This window comes from Salvelinus sp. IW2-2015, linkage group LG20, assembly GCF_002910315.2.
Source record: "Salvelinus sp. IW2-2015 linkage group LG20, ASM291031v2, whole genome shotgun sequence".
Lineage (NCBI taxonomy): Eukaryota > Metazoa > Chordata > Actinopteri > Salmoniformes > Salmonidae > Salvelinus > Salvelinus sp. IW2-2015.
In genome coordinates, this window is record NC_036860.1 from 12,685,303 (window position 1) to 12,703,182 (window position 17,880).

The 17,880-nt window shown below is 44.3% G+C and overlaps 1 protein-coding gene across 2 annotated transcripts in view; it reads left to right on the forward strand.

Annotated features, from left to right (window-relative positions):
* The window catches only part of pbx4 (pre-B-cell leukemia transcription factor 4), a 44,090-nt gene that overhangs the window by 22,489 nt on the left and 3,721 nt on the right, over positions 1-17,880 (forward strand). The window contains exons 4-8 of one of the 2 annotated variants that reach the window (XM_024011481.3): positions 12,340-12,584; positions 12,794-12,984; positions 13,118-13,253; positions 13,580-13,628; positions 17,735-17,821. In XM_024011481.3, coding sequence (XP_023867249.1) covers positions 12,340-12,584; positions 12,794-12,984; positions 13,118-13,253; positions 13,580-13,628; positions 17,735-17,778 — 665 coding nt within the window. In that variant the 3' untranslated portion in view covers positions 17,779-17,821. Of the gene's footprint in view, positions 1-12,339; positions 12,585-12,793; positions 12,985-13,117; positions 13,254-13,579; positions 13,737-17,734; positions 17,822-17,880 lie in introns of both variants that reach the window. The other variant, XM_024011482.3, reaches the window with a different exon arrangement.

Sequence of the window (17,880 nt, forward strand, 5' to 3'; positions counted from 1 at the left end):
GGATTTTGAAGTAATTAATTTGCATTTTATTGCATGACATAAGTATTTGATACATCAGAAAAGCAGAACTTAATATTTGGTACAGAAACCTTTGTTTGCAATTACAGAAGATCATACGTTTCCTGTAGTTCTTGACCAGGTTTGCAACACTGCAGCAGGGATTTTGGCCCACTCCTCCATACAGACTTCTCAGATCCTTCAGGTTTCGGGGCTGTCGCTGGGCAATACGGACTTTCAGCTCCCTCCAAAGATTTTCTATTGGTTCAGGTCTGGAGACTGCTAGGCCACTCCAGGACCTTGAGATGCTTCTTACGGAGCCACTCCTTTGTGCCCTGGCTGTGTGTTTCGGGTCGTTGTTATGCTGGAAGACTCAGCCACGACACATCTTCAATGCTCTTACTGAGGGTAGGAGGTTGTTGGCCAAGATCTCGCGAACATGGCCCATCCATCCTCCCCTCAATACGGTGCAGTGCCTGTCCCCTTTGCAGAATAGCAATCCGCCAAAAGAATGATGTTTCCACCTTCCATGGCTTCACGGGTGTGATGGTGTTCTTGGGGTTGTACTCATCCTTCTTCTCTCCTCCAACACGGCGAGTGGAGTTTTAGACCAAAAAGCTCTATTTTTGTCTCAATCAACCACATGACCTTCTCCATTCCTCCTCTGGATGATCCAGTTGGTCATTGGCAAACTTCAGACGGGCCTGGACAGCGCTGGCTTGAGCAGGGGAGACCTTGCGTGCGCTGCAGGATTTAATCCATGACGGCGTAGTGTGTTACTAATGGTTTCTGGAGACTTGTGGTCCCAGTCTCTTCAGGTCATTGACAGGTCCTGCTGTGTAGTTCTGGGCTGATCCCTGCACCTTTCCTCAATGATCTTGATGCCCACGAGGTGAGATCTTGCATGGAGCCCCAGACCGAGGGTGATTGACCGTCATCTTTGAACTTCTTCCATTTTCTAATAATTCGCGCCAACAGTTGTTGCCTTCTCACCAAGCTGCTTGCCTATTGTCCTGTAGCCCATCCCAGCCTTGTGCAGGCCTACAATTTTTTCCCTGATGTCCTTACACAGCTCTCTGGTCTTGGCCATGTGGAGAGTTGGAGTCTGTTTGATTGAGGTTGTGGACAGGTGTCTTTTATACAGGTAACGAGTTCAAACAGGTGCAGTTTAATACAGGTAATGAGTGGGGAACAGCAGGGCTTCTTAAAAGAAAAACTAACAGGTCTGTGAGAGCCGGAATTCTTACTGGTTGGTAGGTGATCAAATACTTATGTCATGCAATAAAATGCAAATTATTACTTTAAAAATCCTACAATGTTGATTTTCTGGATTATTTGTTTTAGATTCCGTCTCTCACAGTTGAAGTGTACCTATGATAGAAATTAACCTCTACATGCTTTGTAAGTAGGAAAACCTGCAAAATCGGCAGTGTATCAAAATACTTGTTCTCCCCACTGTATATATATACAAAATCATCCGATTAAATCGGTATCGCCTTTTTTTGGTCCTCCAATAAATAAGTATCGGCGTTAATTTATTTGATCATGAATCGGTCGACCTCTAGTAAAAACACTAGGAAATCAGCTCCAACTGATTTTAAATTGAAGAAATCTGTTCCAAAAGTTCTCCCATGCATAAGCGAGACGGGATTGTATACAAAATGTAAGCAAGGTTTGAAATTGTTTTAGTCCATTATATCCGTTTGGCTTCTTGTGAAAAAATTATTTGTAATTATGTTCCAGCCTTCCGACCAATCCGCTCAATATTTTATTTTTATTTTATTTAAAAATTGGCCCGTCGCTGAACCTAGTTTGATGATCCCTGCTGCAAAGCGAGTTTTGTTAATGGTGCATTCTTATATGAGTGTTGTGTTTACACCTTTGTGGGAGACTGCCAGATTAGAGTAGATTAACCAACAGGCTGTATCCAAAGCCTAATCCAAGGTGTCACCAATCTAATCTTCCGTCTCCGGAGAACAAAACACAGCAGCTCCACAGGCTTACCACGAGAAGGGGTCCTTAATACCGCCAATAACCCTCAACACTACCTAATCCTGGGCAGTTTCCGTGACAGTCACACACCCACACCATGGAAGGCGCTGAGATAGAATTATATCCAAGTGAGTGATGGTCCTTTTTTCACTATGTCTAACAGGGGTTACAATGTGATTTTCTGGATTTTTGTTTTAGATTTCGTCTCACAGTTGAAGTGTACCTATGATAAAAAATTACAGACCTCTACATGCTTTGTAAGTAGGAAAACCTGCAAAATCGGCAGTGTATCAAATACTTGTTCTCCCCACTGTATATATTTGTAATAATGACAATTACAACAATACTGAATGAAGACTTTTATTTTAACTTAATATAATACATAAATAAATAAAATCTATTTAGTCTCAAATAAATAATGAAACATGTTCAATTTGGTTGAAATAATGCAAAAACACAGTGTTGGAGAAGAAAGTAAAGTGCAATATGTGCCATGTAAAAAAGCTAACGTTTAAGTTCCTTGCTCAGAACACGAGAACATATGAAACAAAGCTGGTGGTTCCTTTTAACATGAGTCTTCAATATTCCCAGTTAAGAAGTTTTAGGTTGTAGTTATTATAGGACTATTTCTCTCTATACCATTTGTATTTCATATACCTTTGACTATTGGATGTTCTTATAGGCACTATAGTATTGCCAGCCTAATCTCGGGAGTTAATAGGTTTGAAGTCATAAACAGCACTGTGCTTCAAGCATTGCAACGAGCTGCTGGCAAACGCAGGAAAGTGCTTGTTTGAATGAATGCTTACGAGCCTGCTGCTGCCTACCACCGCAGTCAGACTGCTCTATCAAATCATAGACGTAATTATAATATTAAACACACAGAAATGAGCTGTAGGTCATTAATATGGTCAAATCCGGAAACKATCATTTCGAGAAAGAAAAAAAAGTTTTATTCTTTCAGTGAAATACGGAACCCTTCCGTATTATATCTAACGGGTGGCAACCCTAAGTCTAAATATTGCTGTTACATTGCACAACCTTCAATGTTATGTCATAATTGTGTAAATTCTGGCAGATTGATTACGGTCTTTGTTAGGAAGAAATGGTCTTCACACAGTTCGCAATGAGCCAGGCGGCCCAAATTGCTGCATATACCTCGACTCTGCTGGCATTGAACGCAAGAGTAGTGACACAATTTCCCTAGTTAATGTTGCCTGCTAAACATGAATTTATTTTAACTAAATATGCAGGTTTAAAGAAATATACTTGTGTATTGTTTTTAATAAAGGTATTGATGTTCATGGTTAGGTACATTGGTGCAACGATTGTGCTTTTTTCACAAATGCGCTTTTGTTAAATCATCACCCGTTTGGCAAAGTAGGCTTGGATTATATGCAACGCAGGATAAGCTAGTTAAACTAGTAATATCATTAACCATGTGTAGTTAACTAGTGATTTATGTTAAGATTGATTTGTTTAATGCTAGCTAGCAACTTACCTTGGCTCCTTGCTGCACTCGCGTAACAGGTAGTCAGCCTGCCACGCAGTCTCCTCGTGGATTACAATGTAATCGGCCATAATGGCGTCCAAAAATGCCGATTTACCGATTTATGAAAACTTGACCTCTAGTTTTTACGGTCTTCTGTCCAACAATGAAAATTCATAAAAAAAATTCTCAGACAACTTGGAGGGCCAAATAAAACCACTTGGGGAACCCTGCTCTACAGGCTGTATAGTTTGTTTCAAGCAGGCTATGTTTGTGAGTAGCTTAACTAATTAGAGAGTACATTGTAGTACCTACTTACCAGTACCCTAGATTTGTGCTATAATACTTTTTAGTGTAACTGCTGAATCTGTGTGTTTGATTAGAGTTAGTGCTAGTGTAATCAGACACAGACAACCAACATGCGGGCTTAGCTTCTCCAGCTCTCCACGGTAACATCTGACTCTGTCATGGTGCTCGTTGGTTCGTTATAAATGGCCGCTGCTCCTCTGATCTACTGCTTAATTGCCACCTCATTTGCATATCAGTGCAAATGAACAACCTCTCAAATGAGCGTTCATTTTTCAAAGTCTTTAGGAGCTCCTTCAGAGGCGACTCTTAACGAGCACGGGAAAGCAGGCAGCTGGGCTGATGAGAGGGAAGACAGGGAGCCTATATGTACATATCACCTCGACTAACCTGTACCCCCCGCACCCCTTTTATATAGCCTTGTTTTAGGAACTTTTATATTTTTTTCAATACATTTTTGCAAATATTTTTACTAAACCAACAACGCAGTTTAAAACATTTTTTTTTTTTTTTTTTATGAAGGGACTAAGTAAGCATTTCATGGTGAGGTCTACACCTGGTGCATGTGACATAACATTTGATTTGAGAGGGAGAACGATGGAGGGGGAAAGGGAGAGGTGTTGTACGGTATACTGAAACGTCATACTTTTTTGATACTAGAACATGAAAAACGGTTCGATACTAGAATTTGTTACTTTCGGTACTTCAATCAAATGTGCCTCAGGTTGTATACTGATTGAGAGGATCAAGTCTGTCTCCTTATAGCACGAGCGCACCATTCCTGCCTCTTGTCTGCTCCACTTACTCATTCGCTAGAGCACTGGGAGTCTGGACTGCATCATGTTAGCTCCCCACTCATGCTGCACAGAAGTTAAAAGACTTGAATAATGCAACACAGCACGTAGAAATGTTTTAACTGTTCATTACTGTTCGCAAAACAATGTCCATACAGGCTAGAACACTTTCCAATGCAAGAAGATACCGGTAGCTTCCAGCTTTGTAGGCTAGCTTTCCTTGCTAGCTTACTGTGGAAGCTAACATCAATTCACTACCCTAGTACTTTGTTTGTGATAATATACAAGCATAACGCAAAATATGATGATTGTCTCCAAAAACGTTTAACTTAATCGTCTCCCCATGTCCAAAGAAACTTTCCCCCTTCGCCTGTCATGTCTCTTTCTCACGACCTCAACGGACTGTGTGGGCGTGTGCCTCGTCATGAATGACATCATTACTGGGTTTAAAGAGGCCGTGCAAACTTTTATAAAAGAAGAGATTGCAACTTCTATGCAAATGTTGATCAGTACAATAAAATAAGTCCCAAATGGAAGGGAAACCGATTGTTTGTCATCTATAGCCACATGAAATCCATGAAAACAAGCTCAATAACTCAATGCATGCACACAATCCTATTGAATATGCATACACCTGTATTGTGAATAGGCCTCCTAGGCTACATCTTAATTTACCCAGTATAGAGATTTACTATTCAAGTCAATTGTTACTGTTATAGGGTTAGATTTGTTAAAACAAAGTCAAAGTAAATGTATGATTTGTATAATTGATTAATGAATGGCTTGGCTGTCTCTGAAAAATGACACACAATCACGTCTCTATCTCTTATGCATGGGAGTATTTTGGAACAGATTTCCTAAATTTTAAAATCAATTGGAGCTGATTTCCTAGTGTTTTTACTAGAGGTCGACCGATTTTAGGATTTTTCAACGCCGATACCGATTTATTGGAGGACCAAAAAAAGCAGATACAAAAATCGACCGAAGAAAGTTAAAGTGCAATATGTGCCATGTAAAAAAGCTAACATTTAAGTTCCTTGCTCAGAACATGAGAACATATGAAAGCTGGTGGTTCCTTTTAACATGAGTCTTCATATTCCCAGTTAAGAAGTTTTAGGTTGTAGTTATTATAGGACTATTTCTCTCTCTACCATTTGTATTTCATATACCTTTGACTATTGGATGTTCTTATAGGCGCTATAGTATTGCCAGCCTAATCTCGGGAGTTGATAGGCTTGAAACAGAAACATAAACAGCCCTGTGCTTCAAGCATTGTGACGAGCTGCTGGCAAACGCAGGAAAGTTTGTTTGAATGAATGCTTACGAGCCTGCTGCTGCCTACCACTGCTCAGTCAGACTGCTCTATCAAATCATAGACTTAATTATAACATCACATTTAATGTAATGAGATTGAACTCAAAAGATGCCCAACGCTTGAACAGAGCAGTAGAAGAGTTTCTGTCTGCGTCAACTGCAATTCTGTGATTTTTGGCTAATAAGCTTTTTCTTTTTACGTGGTATTTTGATACTAAACCTGGTATCAGTCAAAATTCTGGTGTCATGACAACACTAGGAGAGCGAGTGAAGGAGGGACTACGGCCACTTTTAAGGGATACATCTACCTAATCTCTTTTGGAGAGCTCCCGAGTGGCGCAGCGGTCTAAGGTACTGCATCTCAGTGCTGGAGTCGTCACTACAGACCCTGGTTCGTTTTCAGGCTGTATCACAACCGGCCGTGATTGGGAGTCGCATAGGGCGGCAAAAAATTGGCCCAGCGTTATCCTGGTTCTAGTTGGCCGGGGTAGGCCGTCATTGTAAATAAGATTTTGTCCTTAACTGACTAACCTAGTTAAATAAAGGAAAGAATGTAAAATACCCTGCTGCCTCGCACTCCTCCTCTCTTCATCTCATGCCTGCTGCTCTTCTAGTGGATGCTTATTATGGATAATGTGTTGGATGGTATAGGCTCAGAGCACCTGAGAACAGGAGGTGTGTGTTGAGCCTTATAGGCCTAGATCTGATGTGAAGCCTTTTGTCCCTGATTTGCTCTGGTCTCCATAGTTGTCGTCTCTAGTTAACAAAGGGTTAATTTCATGCTTAATGGTATTCGCTGTGTTTGCCCAGGGTGGGACATCTCCCATTCACACCCCTCATCACACGGTGTTGACACTGACCACTCACCACTCCCTCGCTCAGGAAGGAAGCACACTGACCATTTGTGTGACCGTTTGTTTGGTTTTGTGTGTGTGTGTGTGTGCCACAGGGTTTCAGTTAAAAGGACCAACACAACCACAGACGCTGCTTAAAGCAGGACCTGACACATCCACAGCTTACTACTGCCCCTCTCCAAAAAAGTACCACTCGATAGACTAAAACGTTTTGTTTCGAGATTGTTAGCCTGTTGAGCTAAAGCCTTGGAAGTCTTCAGGTCTCAGGCAAGGTAAGTCTTTATCAGGCCTCCCGGTTCCGGTCTAAGGCACTGAGGCGTCACTAGGCTGTGATTGGTGAGTCCCATAGGGCGGCGCACAACTGGCCCAGTGTTAGGGTTTGGCCGGGGTAGGCAGTCATTGTAAATAAGAATTTATTCTTAACTTACTTGCCTAGTTAAATAAATATAAACAGCGTGGTTCCCGACCTCTGTTACACCAGGGATATATTATTATTTGTACTAGAGGTTAGGAGGGGAAATGGAAGAGGATACCCCTGGATTAGGACTAGTACTCCAGACAGCACTCAGACGACTCCCGCTGTAGCATGGGGATCMTAATTCAACCTGTGGGTTCAGTAACAGTCTTCAATTTCCTCCCGGGGCCCAGAGTCACTTTACACTCTTCCTTTCTGATGCCACTAGGTTGCTTTCATCATCAAATTTTCGATTTACAGAGTACTTTATTTCTATAGTACCTTATAGAAGTCTATGGGTGTCATAGACCTAGGTTGAAAATATTTGATATTTTGCTTTATATGTGATATTTTTTCATCATATTTTCAACCTAGTGATCGACTGGGAACTTTGCTCATAGTGAATTTAGTTCAAAGGGTTTACTGCACATCCTCCTCTTCTCTGTGAAGACCAGTTTTTTTCTTCTTCTCTCATTTGGGCCAGTGACTTTTACTTGGTACTGACGGCGAATTCGCCAGAATGTCAAGCCTTGACTTGTATGTAGTTCCTTCTTGTGTGAAGGTTGTGTAGCTTGGAACCGCCTTCCTGTTGGACCATTGTTTTCTTCTGGATCCAGTTACGGTATAGTAGCAGGAGCATTTCTAAAACGTTCTTATTCTGCTGTTCTCTCTTGCCTTTTTCCCCTCATCTTCTTCCTCTGCCTCTCTCTGCTTTTATGTCCTCCTGTGACTCCCTTGTTTTTCCAATTCTCCTTGGTTCTCCTTCTAGGCTGCCCTCTATCCTTACTTTTTCTCTTCCCCCCCCTTCTCTTTCTCTCTCTCTCTCCGGTTCGCTCCCTCAGTGGAAGGCTGAGAATACCCAAGGGAGCTGAGGCAATTAAAATGCTAATCCTGTCTGTCTACAGGGAGAGGAGGAGGAGGAGATGGAGGGAGGAGAGGAGGAGGAGAGGTGGGGGCTGACAGCATGAGGGATTGCAGCTCACATGGAGAACTCAACTGAAATGGAGAGCGAGAGGCGCTGGAGTGAGGGGGGTGCCGAGAAAGGGGGATGCAGGGGAGGGTGTGGGGTGGGAGTGAAAAGGGGATGCAGGACAGAGCAGGAGAAGACAGACGTGGGGTAGAAAGTGTGTGTGTGCCATGAGCTGAGGGATGGATGATGGCCTGAATGTGTTCGGGGTACATGCCTCTCCCCCTAATCTCCCCCTAATGTACTGAAGACACTGCTGCCCTGTTAGGGTGGCCTTCAACCTCACCCTGCCACACATGTAGGCCGAGAGCCAGGGCTTCTCAACTCTGACCCAACGAGGTCCGGAGCCTGCTGCTTTCTTGTTCTACCTGATCATTAATTACACACCTGGTGTCCCTGGTCTAAATCACTCCCTGAATAGAGGGGAACAATAAAAACCATGTAAAAAATGCAGTGGAACTGGCTTTGAAGTCCAGAGTTGAGTTTGAGGGGCCTAGCGAGTGGGTGTGTACCTACCTGCGCTACCTACTAGGCCTACTACGCACAGTTTGCGTTCTAGCCTGTGTGCAGAAACCAGGTGTGTCTACTACACAGCGTAGCGATATTGGCTGTGAGGCAGAAATGAGCTTCAGGATTATGTATGCAGTGGAAACCCCAGCTGGAGAGCCTGAATATTTCATAGTATGGCTGTAGCTCTCCTCTTTCTCGCCTTGTGCCTCTTCTCTTCTCCCTGCCAGTCTCTCAATGCCACATAACCTGCCTAACCCTAGGGTGCTATTGTGTGGTTTTAACTATAGAATTGTATTGTGGCTGCAAACACCAGCTCCTTATTGCTTTATTGGAAAATGCATTACGACTACTGAGTGCGTAGGCCCTAATAGATGTGTGCGATTGTCAGAATTCACAGCTTAATAATTGGAGTAATTAGGAGAATCTGAGGTCATTAGGGGCTACAGCTGGGGGCTATAATAATGAGAACTGGGGGGGGTTGGAGGGTGTGTGTAAGCAGAGAGGTTGGCTACTCCTTCTATGACCACTGCATCCATGTATAACACTAACTGACCAAAAACATTTTTTTTTTTTAAGAAGTGCGTTTTGCCTGGAGTGCTAGATGGGTGGGGTTTGTACCTTTGGGACTATTCCATTGACGTTGTTGGTCTAGACGAGCGCAGCTAAACTATTTGATAGGTAACAAATACTATTTCATGTTTTTTGAGCCGACGGGGTATTGCACTGTCTGCTGCCTCTGCTGGATCGGGAAATGGTTTGTCTGGAACAGTGTCTGGGACGGGACAGCTCAGACTGACTTCTACACACACGCACGAACACACACAGTCTGGAAGATACAGACTTACTGGAGAGCACACACACACACACACACACACACACACACACACAAGATAAGCTAATCCTCTAACACTTAAAACACAATCTACTCACAAGCACACACAACTCTTGGAAACTTAGCAAGTAGGTGCATAGTTTGCATGCACATCGTAAAAGCACTTTCTCTCTACCTAGCCTATAAGTACTAAAGTGTAGCTTTGTGAGTGGAGAGGGGGAGAGAGAGCGATGGGCCAATCGGGGTCATTAGTTCAGTCGGCTGGGTCTGCTGCATTCCTGAGCCGTGAGCGGGGATGAGAGGGGGAGCAACAGTGAAGGAATGTGTCTCGGAGAGAACAGAGAGAGGATCTAGATGGAGAAAACAACGGAGGCAAGAGGGAACAAGAAAAAGAGAGCAACAGCAGGGGAGAAAAGAAGTTTATAGAAAAAGAGGGAAAGTTGAGAGAAGAGAGGTAGACAATTGTTTAGGGGGAGGGGGAGTGGGCAGAATTTTTAGGATGCACTTTAAAGTAGTACACTAACCGAAAGGATACTGACTTTATTGTGGAAACATCGTTTTATCTCAAGTGTAACTACATGTTAAAGCCCCAATCCAGAGTTGGTGTTCCAGTCCAACAGCAGGCCCTGCCACTTGGTTGTGTATACTTTTCAAGAATCAATGGATAGGCCTATATCATTTACCATTGAACTGCAGGAAATATCCCAAATGATGTATTTACTGTTCTGAAGAACTCTCTCTCATGGCTGTGTTAACCCAGAGAGAACAAAGCCGGTAGAAATAGAATTATCTCCTGTCTTTCCTCTGTTCCAGAACTGTAAACTGTATAGAACAGCTGCTAGTTATGGCKTTAACAAAAATACTTTATTTATCCATGCAAGAGGGAAATGTATCCTGCTGTACCCAACCCCTTGGACATACACACACATTATATACTGAACAAAAATATAAACGCAACAATTTTGACTATTTTACAGTTCATAAAAGGAAATCAGTCAATTGAAATAAATTCATTAGGCCATAGTCTATCRATTTCAYATGAATGGGCAGGGGCGCAGGCCTGGGAGGGCATAGGCCCACCCACTGGGGAGCCAGGCCCAGCCAGTCCAATTMGTTTTTTYCCCCCCAGAAAAGGGCTTTATTACAGACCGAAATACTCCTCAGTTTCATCAGCTGGTCTCTGATGATCCTGTAGGTGAAGAAGCCCGGATGTGGAGGTCTTGGGCTGGTGTGGTTACACGTTGTGAGGCCGGTTGGGCGKACTTCCCAATTCTCTAAAACAACGTTGGAGGCGGCTTATGGTAGAGAAATTAACATTAAATTATCTGGCAACAGCTCTGGTGGACCTTCCTGTAGTCAGCATGCCAATTGCACGCACCCTCAACTTGAGACATCATCTGTGGTGTTGTGTGACAAAACCGCACATTAAGTGGCCTTTTATTGCCCCCGGCACAAGGTGCACCTGTGTGATGATCGTGCTCTTTAATCAGCTTCTTGATATGCCACACCTGTCAGGTGGATGGATTATCTTGACAAAGGAGAAATGCTCACTAACAGGGATGTAAAGAAATTTGTGCACAAAATTGGAGAGAAATAAGCATTTTGTGCAATCTTTTATTTCTGCTCATGAACATGGGACCAACACTTTACATGTTGCGTTTCATATTTTTGTTCAGTATATATTCCTATACTGTGAACAGCAGAACAGTAAGTTGGATAGAACAGGCTCTGAGAGAGTTAATGGTCTTGGCTTTAATACAGGAATGCTACAGTCCTCGTATACCCCTTTCACTCTACTGAGCCAAACCAAGCCAAGATGTACAGTGCTAGCTTGGTTAGGTTGCAGGACAAGGTACAGTACGGCATGATAGTGTTAAAACAAAGGCTGTGAGTCAGTGTCTTTGTGTATAGGAGTCTGGGCATTGAGAGCAATGTGCGTGTCTGTTTGCACCTGTGTGTGTGTGTTGCGTCTGAGTGTGTACTGTGTGCCTCCGTGTGTGGGTGTCTATCTGTAAGAGGGAGAGATGAGTGTGTGGCTGGGGGCTGACAGAGGTCCTGGGTTTAATACAGTGGAATAGCAGAGCGGCTGAAAGCTGTACTTATGGCCAGTCGAGCTTGCAGTGACAGCACATGCACTCCCATTACTCTGTCCATGCCTCATGTTGCTGCTGCCTGCCTCTCTCTGCTCTGTACTGGCAGCCTGACACTGACTGAGGCGCCACACTGCCACCTGGTGTTAGAATAGGGTACTGCTAATTTAGAATTCACTGAAGAATTTATGTGTGTCCCAAATGGAACCCAAACCCCTTTTAACGTGCACTACTTTTAGGATGCCATTAGGGACTCATAGCCAAGTGACTCGGGAGAGCGAGTCGACAGGGTTGTTTTGACAGCTCGGGCACTTCTCCTTGAGGTTTTAGTATTGATGAAGTGTCCTACTGTCCTCCCTTCCCTTGCACCCGCTGGAACCCGGAATAATCATCCTCTCCGGTAGAGAAAGTACAGTTTTGCCTATTTGGAGACTTTTTTTCAGKACATAAAAATTCAAAACTAAGGCCCCAGTCCAGAAACTACCCCTAGCTGAGGCACTTAAGATCTGAAAGAAATTGGATAGGAGAAGCCTATGACAAACATCCTACCTGGCCTATCTGAGAGTGTTATTACCATATTGCCTATACCTATCCAACTTCTTCAGATCTACCTCAAGTGCCTAGAGTCGGATAAGGGGTTGAATCTAAATGACCCCGACGTTGCAATTGAGACACGGTGTTCCCTTATCCTTAATGCCTGATTGACATATTGAATTTCTCTCTCTTTGCCTCCTCTTCAGTGCTGAGTATCCGAGGCATTCAGGATGAGGACCCCCCAGACCCCCAGATCATGCGTCTGGACAACATGCTACTGGCCGAGGGCGTGTCTGGCCCGGAGAAGGGCGGGGGCTCGGCTGCGGCGGCGGCTGCAGCAGCAGCAGGAGGGTCGCCCGGCGCCGACGGAGGCGTCGAACACTCAGACTACAGAGCCAAGCTGGCCCAGATCAGACAGATCTACCACTCTGAGCTGGAGAAATATGAACAGGTAGGAGAGAGGGAGACCCATTTACACACATTTACCAATCTAAGCTGGAGAAAAACAGCACACGCGTATTTCTCTGTCACCTTCAAAGATGAGTGTTTTCGTGGGAATTTGTTATTTTGTGTAACTGGACTGAATTTAAGTAAAAGGAAAATGTTGATAGTCTCACTTCTCCCTCCTTCTCATCCTCCTCCTCTGCCCCAACACCCCAGGCATGCAGTGAGTTCACCAACCACGTGATGAACCTGCTGAGGGAGCAGAGTCGCACGCGGCCCATCTCTCCCAAGGAGATCGAGCGCATGGTGGCCATCATCCACCGCAAGTTCAGCTCCATCCAGATGCAGCTCAAACAGAGCACCTGCGAGGCCGTCATGATCCTACGCTCCAGATTCCTTGACGCTAGGTCTGTCTGTGCTTCTCAAGAGTTTTGCTGTAATTTAATTTGTTACCTGCAGGGCTTTTTTTTWWTTTTTTWATTCCGAGATGAATATTGTCTGACTGACTTTGTGTGTGTCTCGTATCAATGTCTCTGTCAGGCGTAAGAGGCGTAACTTCAACAAGCAGGCTACAGAGGTTCTGAACGAGTACTTCTACTCCCACCTGTCCAATCCCTACCCCAGTGAGGAGGCTAAAGAAGAGCTGGCCAAGAAGTGTGCCATCACCGTCTCCCAGGTACTGCACCACCGTACCGCACCATACACTTCTGCTGCCAGTGGACTTACCAGTACTGAAACCAGCTTTTCCCCTTCTAATGTATAGGTAGTCTGTTCCCCTGCCTAAAATAATTTGGCTTTATTTGKTTTCAATTGAAAGTGTCWGGTGACTGAAAATGTACTGAAACAGGGATGGACTACCTGACATTTTCCAGTATGAAACGCTTGTTTTCGTTTTCCGTTGGGAAGCATTTTGCTACGGCGTGCACTGATGAATACAACCCTGAAAAGACATCTAGGGGATACGCTGACTAATACACTGGTGTCTGTCCGTCTCCCCCTCAGGTTTCTAATTGGTTCGGCAACAAGAGAATACGGTACAAGAAGAACATTGGTAAGTTCCAGGAGGAAGCGAACCTCTACGCAGTTAAAACAGCGGTGGATGCTGCCAGCGTGTCGGCGCAGGCTAGCCAGGCTAACTCTCCGGCGACGCCCAACTCAGGTACCGTGTGCCCCTACCAACCACCCCTGACCCCCACCCCTCCATCCATCTCAATCACCCTGCCTCCCAACACCAATCAGCTGAGGTCCATGCTATTACACACACATTGTAGTTCATACACACTGGTAGAAGTGTAGAACCACATACACAGAATGAGGACAATGTCTGCATTGCTGTCTGTCCTGTCTGGCTGCGTGCCTGCCTGCCTGGCTGGCTGTCTGCGTGCCTGGCTGGCTGTCTGTCTGCCTGGCTGTCTGTCTGCCTCTGTCTGTCTGGCTCTCCATCTGACTTTTCTTCTGTTCCTCTGCTTGTTTGGTGTCTGATGCAGTGCTGTGATGTTATTGCGCTCACAGATGTTCTATAGTGGAGTTTTTTTTAAGACCAAATTGATAATCTCCTCGTTAAAAGTTGCTTTAATGTTGTAGAAAGTGGTCATTTTCAGGGATAAATGTAGCTTGACTTAGCAGTGTCTTAGATGCTGGGCTATTGCCCTAAGCAATATCTCTTAGTAGGAAATGACCATCGTCCCCCATTGGATTATCAATCCAATTCACTAACAAATTTATTTTTTTCTTTCTGAATGTCTGTTTCTGTTCAATTTCACCACTTCCTCTTTTGATGTCGTCATTTTAACCTGATATTTCTTATTTATTTATCCTACTACTACTGCAAACTCCCACAGTCCCCTACCTCCCATTCGGCTCTGTCTTTATGTAGCAGCCAGAACACCTTTACATTAGTGTACAATACACACACACACACACACATACTACCGTTCAAAAGTTTGGGGTCACTTAGAAATGTCCTTGTTTTTGAAAGAAAAGCACATTTTTTGGGGGACCATTTTATAATAACATCAAATACAGTGTAGACATTTATTTAGTCGCCTCTTCACTGTTGACGTTGAGACTGGTGTTTTGCGGGTACTATTTAATGAAGCTGCCAGTTGAGGACTTGTGAGGCGTCTGTTTCTCAAACTACACTCTAATGTACTTGTCCTCTTGCTCAGTTGTGCACCGGGGCCTCCCACTCCTCTTTCTATTCTGGTTAGAGCCAGTTTGCGCTGTTCTGTGAAGGGAGTAGTGCCAGATCTTCAGTTTCTTGCACAGAATAGTCTTCATTTCTGAGAACAATAGACTGACGAGTTTCAGAAGAAAGTACTTTGTTTCTGGCCATTTTGAGCCTGTAATCAAACCCAAAAATGCTGAGGCTCCAGATACTCAACTAGTCTAAAAAAAATGCTTGTTTTATTGCTTCTTTAAATCAGGGCAACCGTTTTAAGTTGTGCTAACATAATTGCAAAAGGGTTTTCTAATGATCAATTAGCCTTTTAAAATGATCAACTTGGATTAGCTAACACAACKTGCCATTGGAACACAGGAGTGATGGTTGCTGATAATGGGCCTATGTAGATATTCCATAAAAAATCTTCTGTTTCCAGCTACAATAGTCATTTACAACATTAACAATGTCAACACTGTATTTCTGATCAATTTGATATTTTAATGGACAAAAAAATAGCTTTTCTTTCAAAAACAAGGATATTTCGAAGTGATCCCAAACTTTTGAACAGTAGTCTGTGTGTATACACACACACACACGTATGTACCAGCTACCCCTATTTGCTCAGGAAGCAGACAGGAGCAGGTAGGTGATGTACCATTGTCATTGTGAGCCATACTGTAAGTCTGCTTCATAGAAATCTATTATATTATTATCTGGATTCTATTTCCATGGTCTGCCTCTCCTGCAGTAAGATTACAGCTCGCTGGTGGACTGTCAAGTTTCAGCACTAGGACTCAAGACTTAACAACTATAATTGTCTGAATTTCACTTTGTCGCCCACTTGTTACAGTGTGACAAACTGACCACCGTTATTCATGTAATAAGACATTTGTGTTGTCTTGATTTTGGTCCGTTTCGAACAAGAAAGTTGCAGTTGGCCCTATAGTTTGGCCATTTCATATTCTCCTGCACTAGCCTCATACTTCATTCACAACAACGTGAGGAAGGTGGAAATTGAGGATCCAGCTGTACAATGTATTGGATCATCTTGGCACCCAGAAGGCTGTGTCACGAGTGACTAAATCATTGCTCACCTCATTCTAAACACTCTGACTGTGGTCCACGATCCTCATGTTTTCAACACTAACCAATGGGTTGTGAGCACGGGTATGGCGGTCTCTTTTCAAAAGCCAGTGTACTGTTAACTTCCTGGTTGAACTGTGATCTCTGACCCCGGCACACTGCGGTGCCTGATTTGACTGAGAGCCACACTGAGATGCCTGATTGGCTGACACAGCGTGTGTTGCCTGCAGGGTCATACAGCTTGTCTCATGCAGGCGACGCTGCTGCTGCCTACCTCGGCCTGCACCCCTCGAACCTCAACGGGGATGGGGAGGCCGTCCTCAACATCGCCCCCTCTCTGCAGCCCCAGGTAGGCACTGAGGACCTCTAGGAAAGCCTGCCTCAATGCTCCAACCCCCTCCAATCCAGTCTCTATAGGTTTGCAAAATTCCTGTAACGTTCACAAAATGTCCTGGTTTTCACAATCCTGTTTGGAGGATTTCTGGAATCGGGAGGGAATAGTAAAGGCAATCCTGGAATTTGTTCAAACAACATTTATTTATAAAAGAACAGGGCATTTTGGGGAGGTTTCCGGGACTTTACCACCCCAAAACCAGTGACCCAAACATCCCTAGACACCAGCTCCTCCTAGCTATGATGACCCCCACCTCCCTCTCCTCACCCCTGATCCCTAAACACCCAACCCAAGACCCCCTGTGGCACCTGTCCCTGTTTCACTTAGCAGAGAAACATGCCTCAGGTGCATTTTGCCCCTCTCTCCCTCTCGTTTCAGTTAAGCTTTTGGTGTACCTACCTTACCATTCTCCCCCAGTTATTTATCCATCTATTTCATCTCTATGTCCACATATGCTTCTCCAAATGGCACCCTATTCCCTATATAGTGCACTACTTTAGATGGATATGGTACCATTTGGGAAGCAGCCAGCCCATGGCCATCTCTCTCCATCCTGTCACCATGGAAGCCAAAGGCCCCCCCTCTACTCCCCATTACTCTGCTGTTGCCCTCCGCTGTTTGTAAACCTGTGGAAGTGCGGCGTTGTTGAAGAGGATCCACAGATTTCTGCTGTGAACAGCCTGAGGTTAGCCTGGACGGTCAGTGTCAGCGGCGGAGGGAAATTCCTCGGTTGCATTTCCTTGACTCTTTTGTGTCCGCTCCCTTCGCATCATTCTCAAAACCCATTGGAGGAGAATGTCAGAGGGGCGAGACCGCTGGCTTTCTCATCCAATAGGTGTTTTGAGGAGGTGGAGAGAGGACACGAATGCAATTCTCCCTGACTAACCGGATTGTAGGCAGCATTTTCTGCATTCCACCAGTGATGACTGAGAACACAACATTGTGCGGTTTTAAATTAGGTAGAAATCATTTCATCATCAATCTTGGAATGAACAATGAATAATAGATATCGGCTTGTAATGTTAGAACTGTGATAGCAGAGAGGCAGATGGATAGTGTATGAACCCAAAGTCAGGGTTGTACAGAGAAGTGTGCAGAGGTTAACTTGTAGGGAACCAGCAGTCATGCTGCTTTTGCATTGACCGATACAGCAGAGGTTTGTGGAAGCTTTAAAGTTCCTTTAATTCCCACTTGTGTTTGTGTGAGACTATGCCCTGATTGATGTGCAACTACGTGTGTGTGTGTGCGCCAGACCTGGGTTCAAATAGTATGTTATCTTCCAAACACTTTTCCTGCACTTGATTGAGCTTGCGTGGCACAACGGAACCAAGCCCGTGCCAATCAAATGTGCTCAAAGTATTTGAAAGGAAACATCCTTTTTGAACCCAGGTCATGTGTGTGTTCTTCGATCCTTGTGGGGGGACCTAAACTCCCCACAAGAGTGGTAAAACAAGGAAAGTGTGTGTATATGTGCATGCATCTCGTAGCTGATGGCGCCTGTCTTGTCTCCGTCCAGGTGGATATCCTGCACCGTGTTACACACCTGACGGCAGGCTATGAGGAGCTGACCGCTAGCACCCTCTATGCCCCACACCGCCTCGACGTGAGTCAAACCTCTCCTTTTATTTAGACCGAAAGAAATGCATGCCTATCAACAAAGTA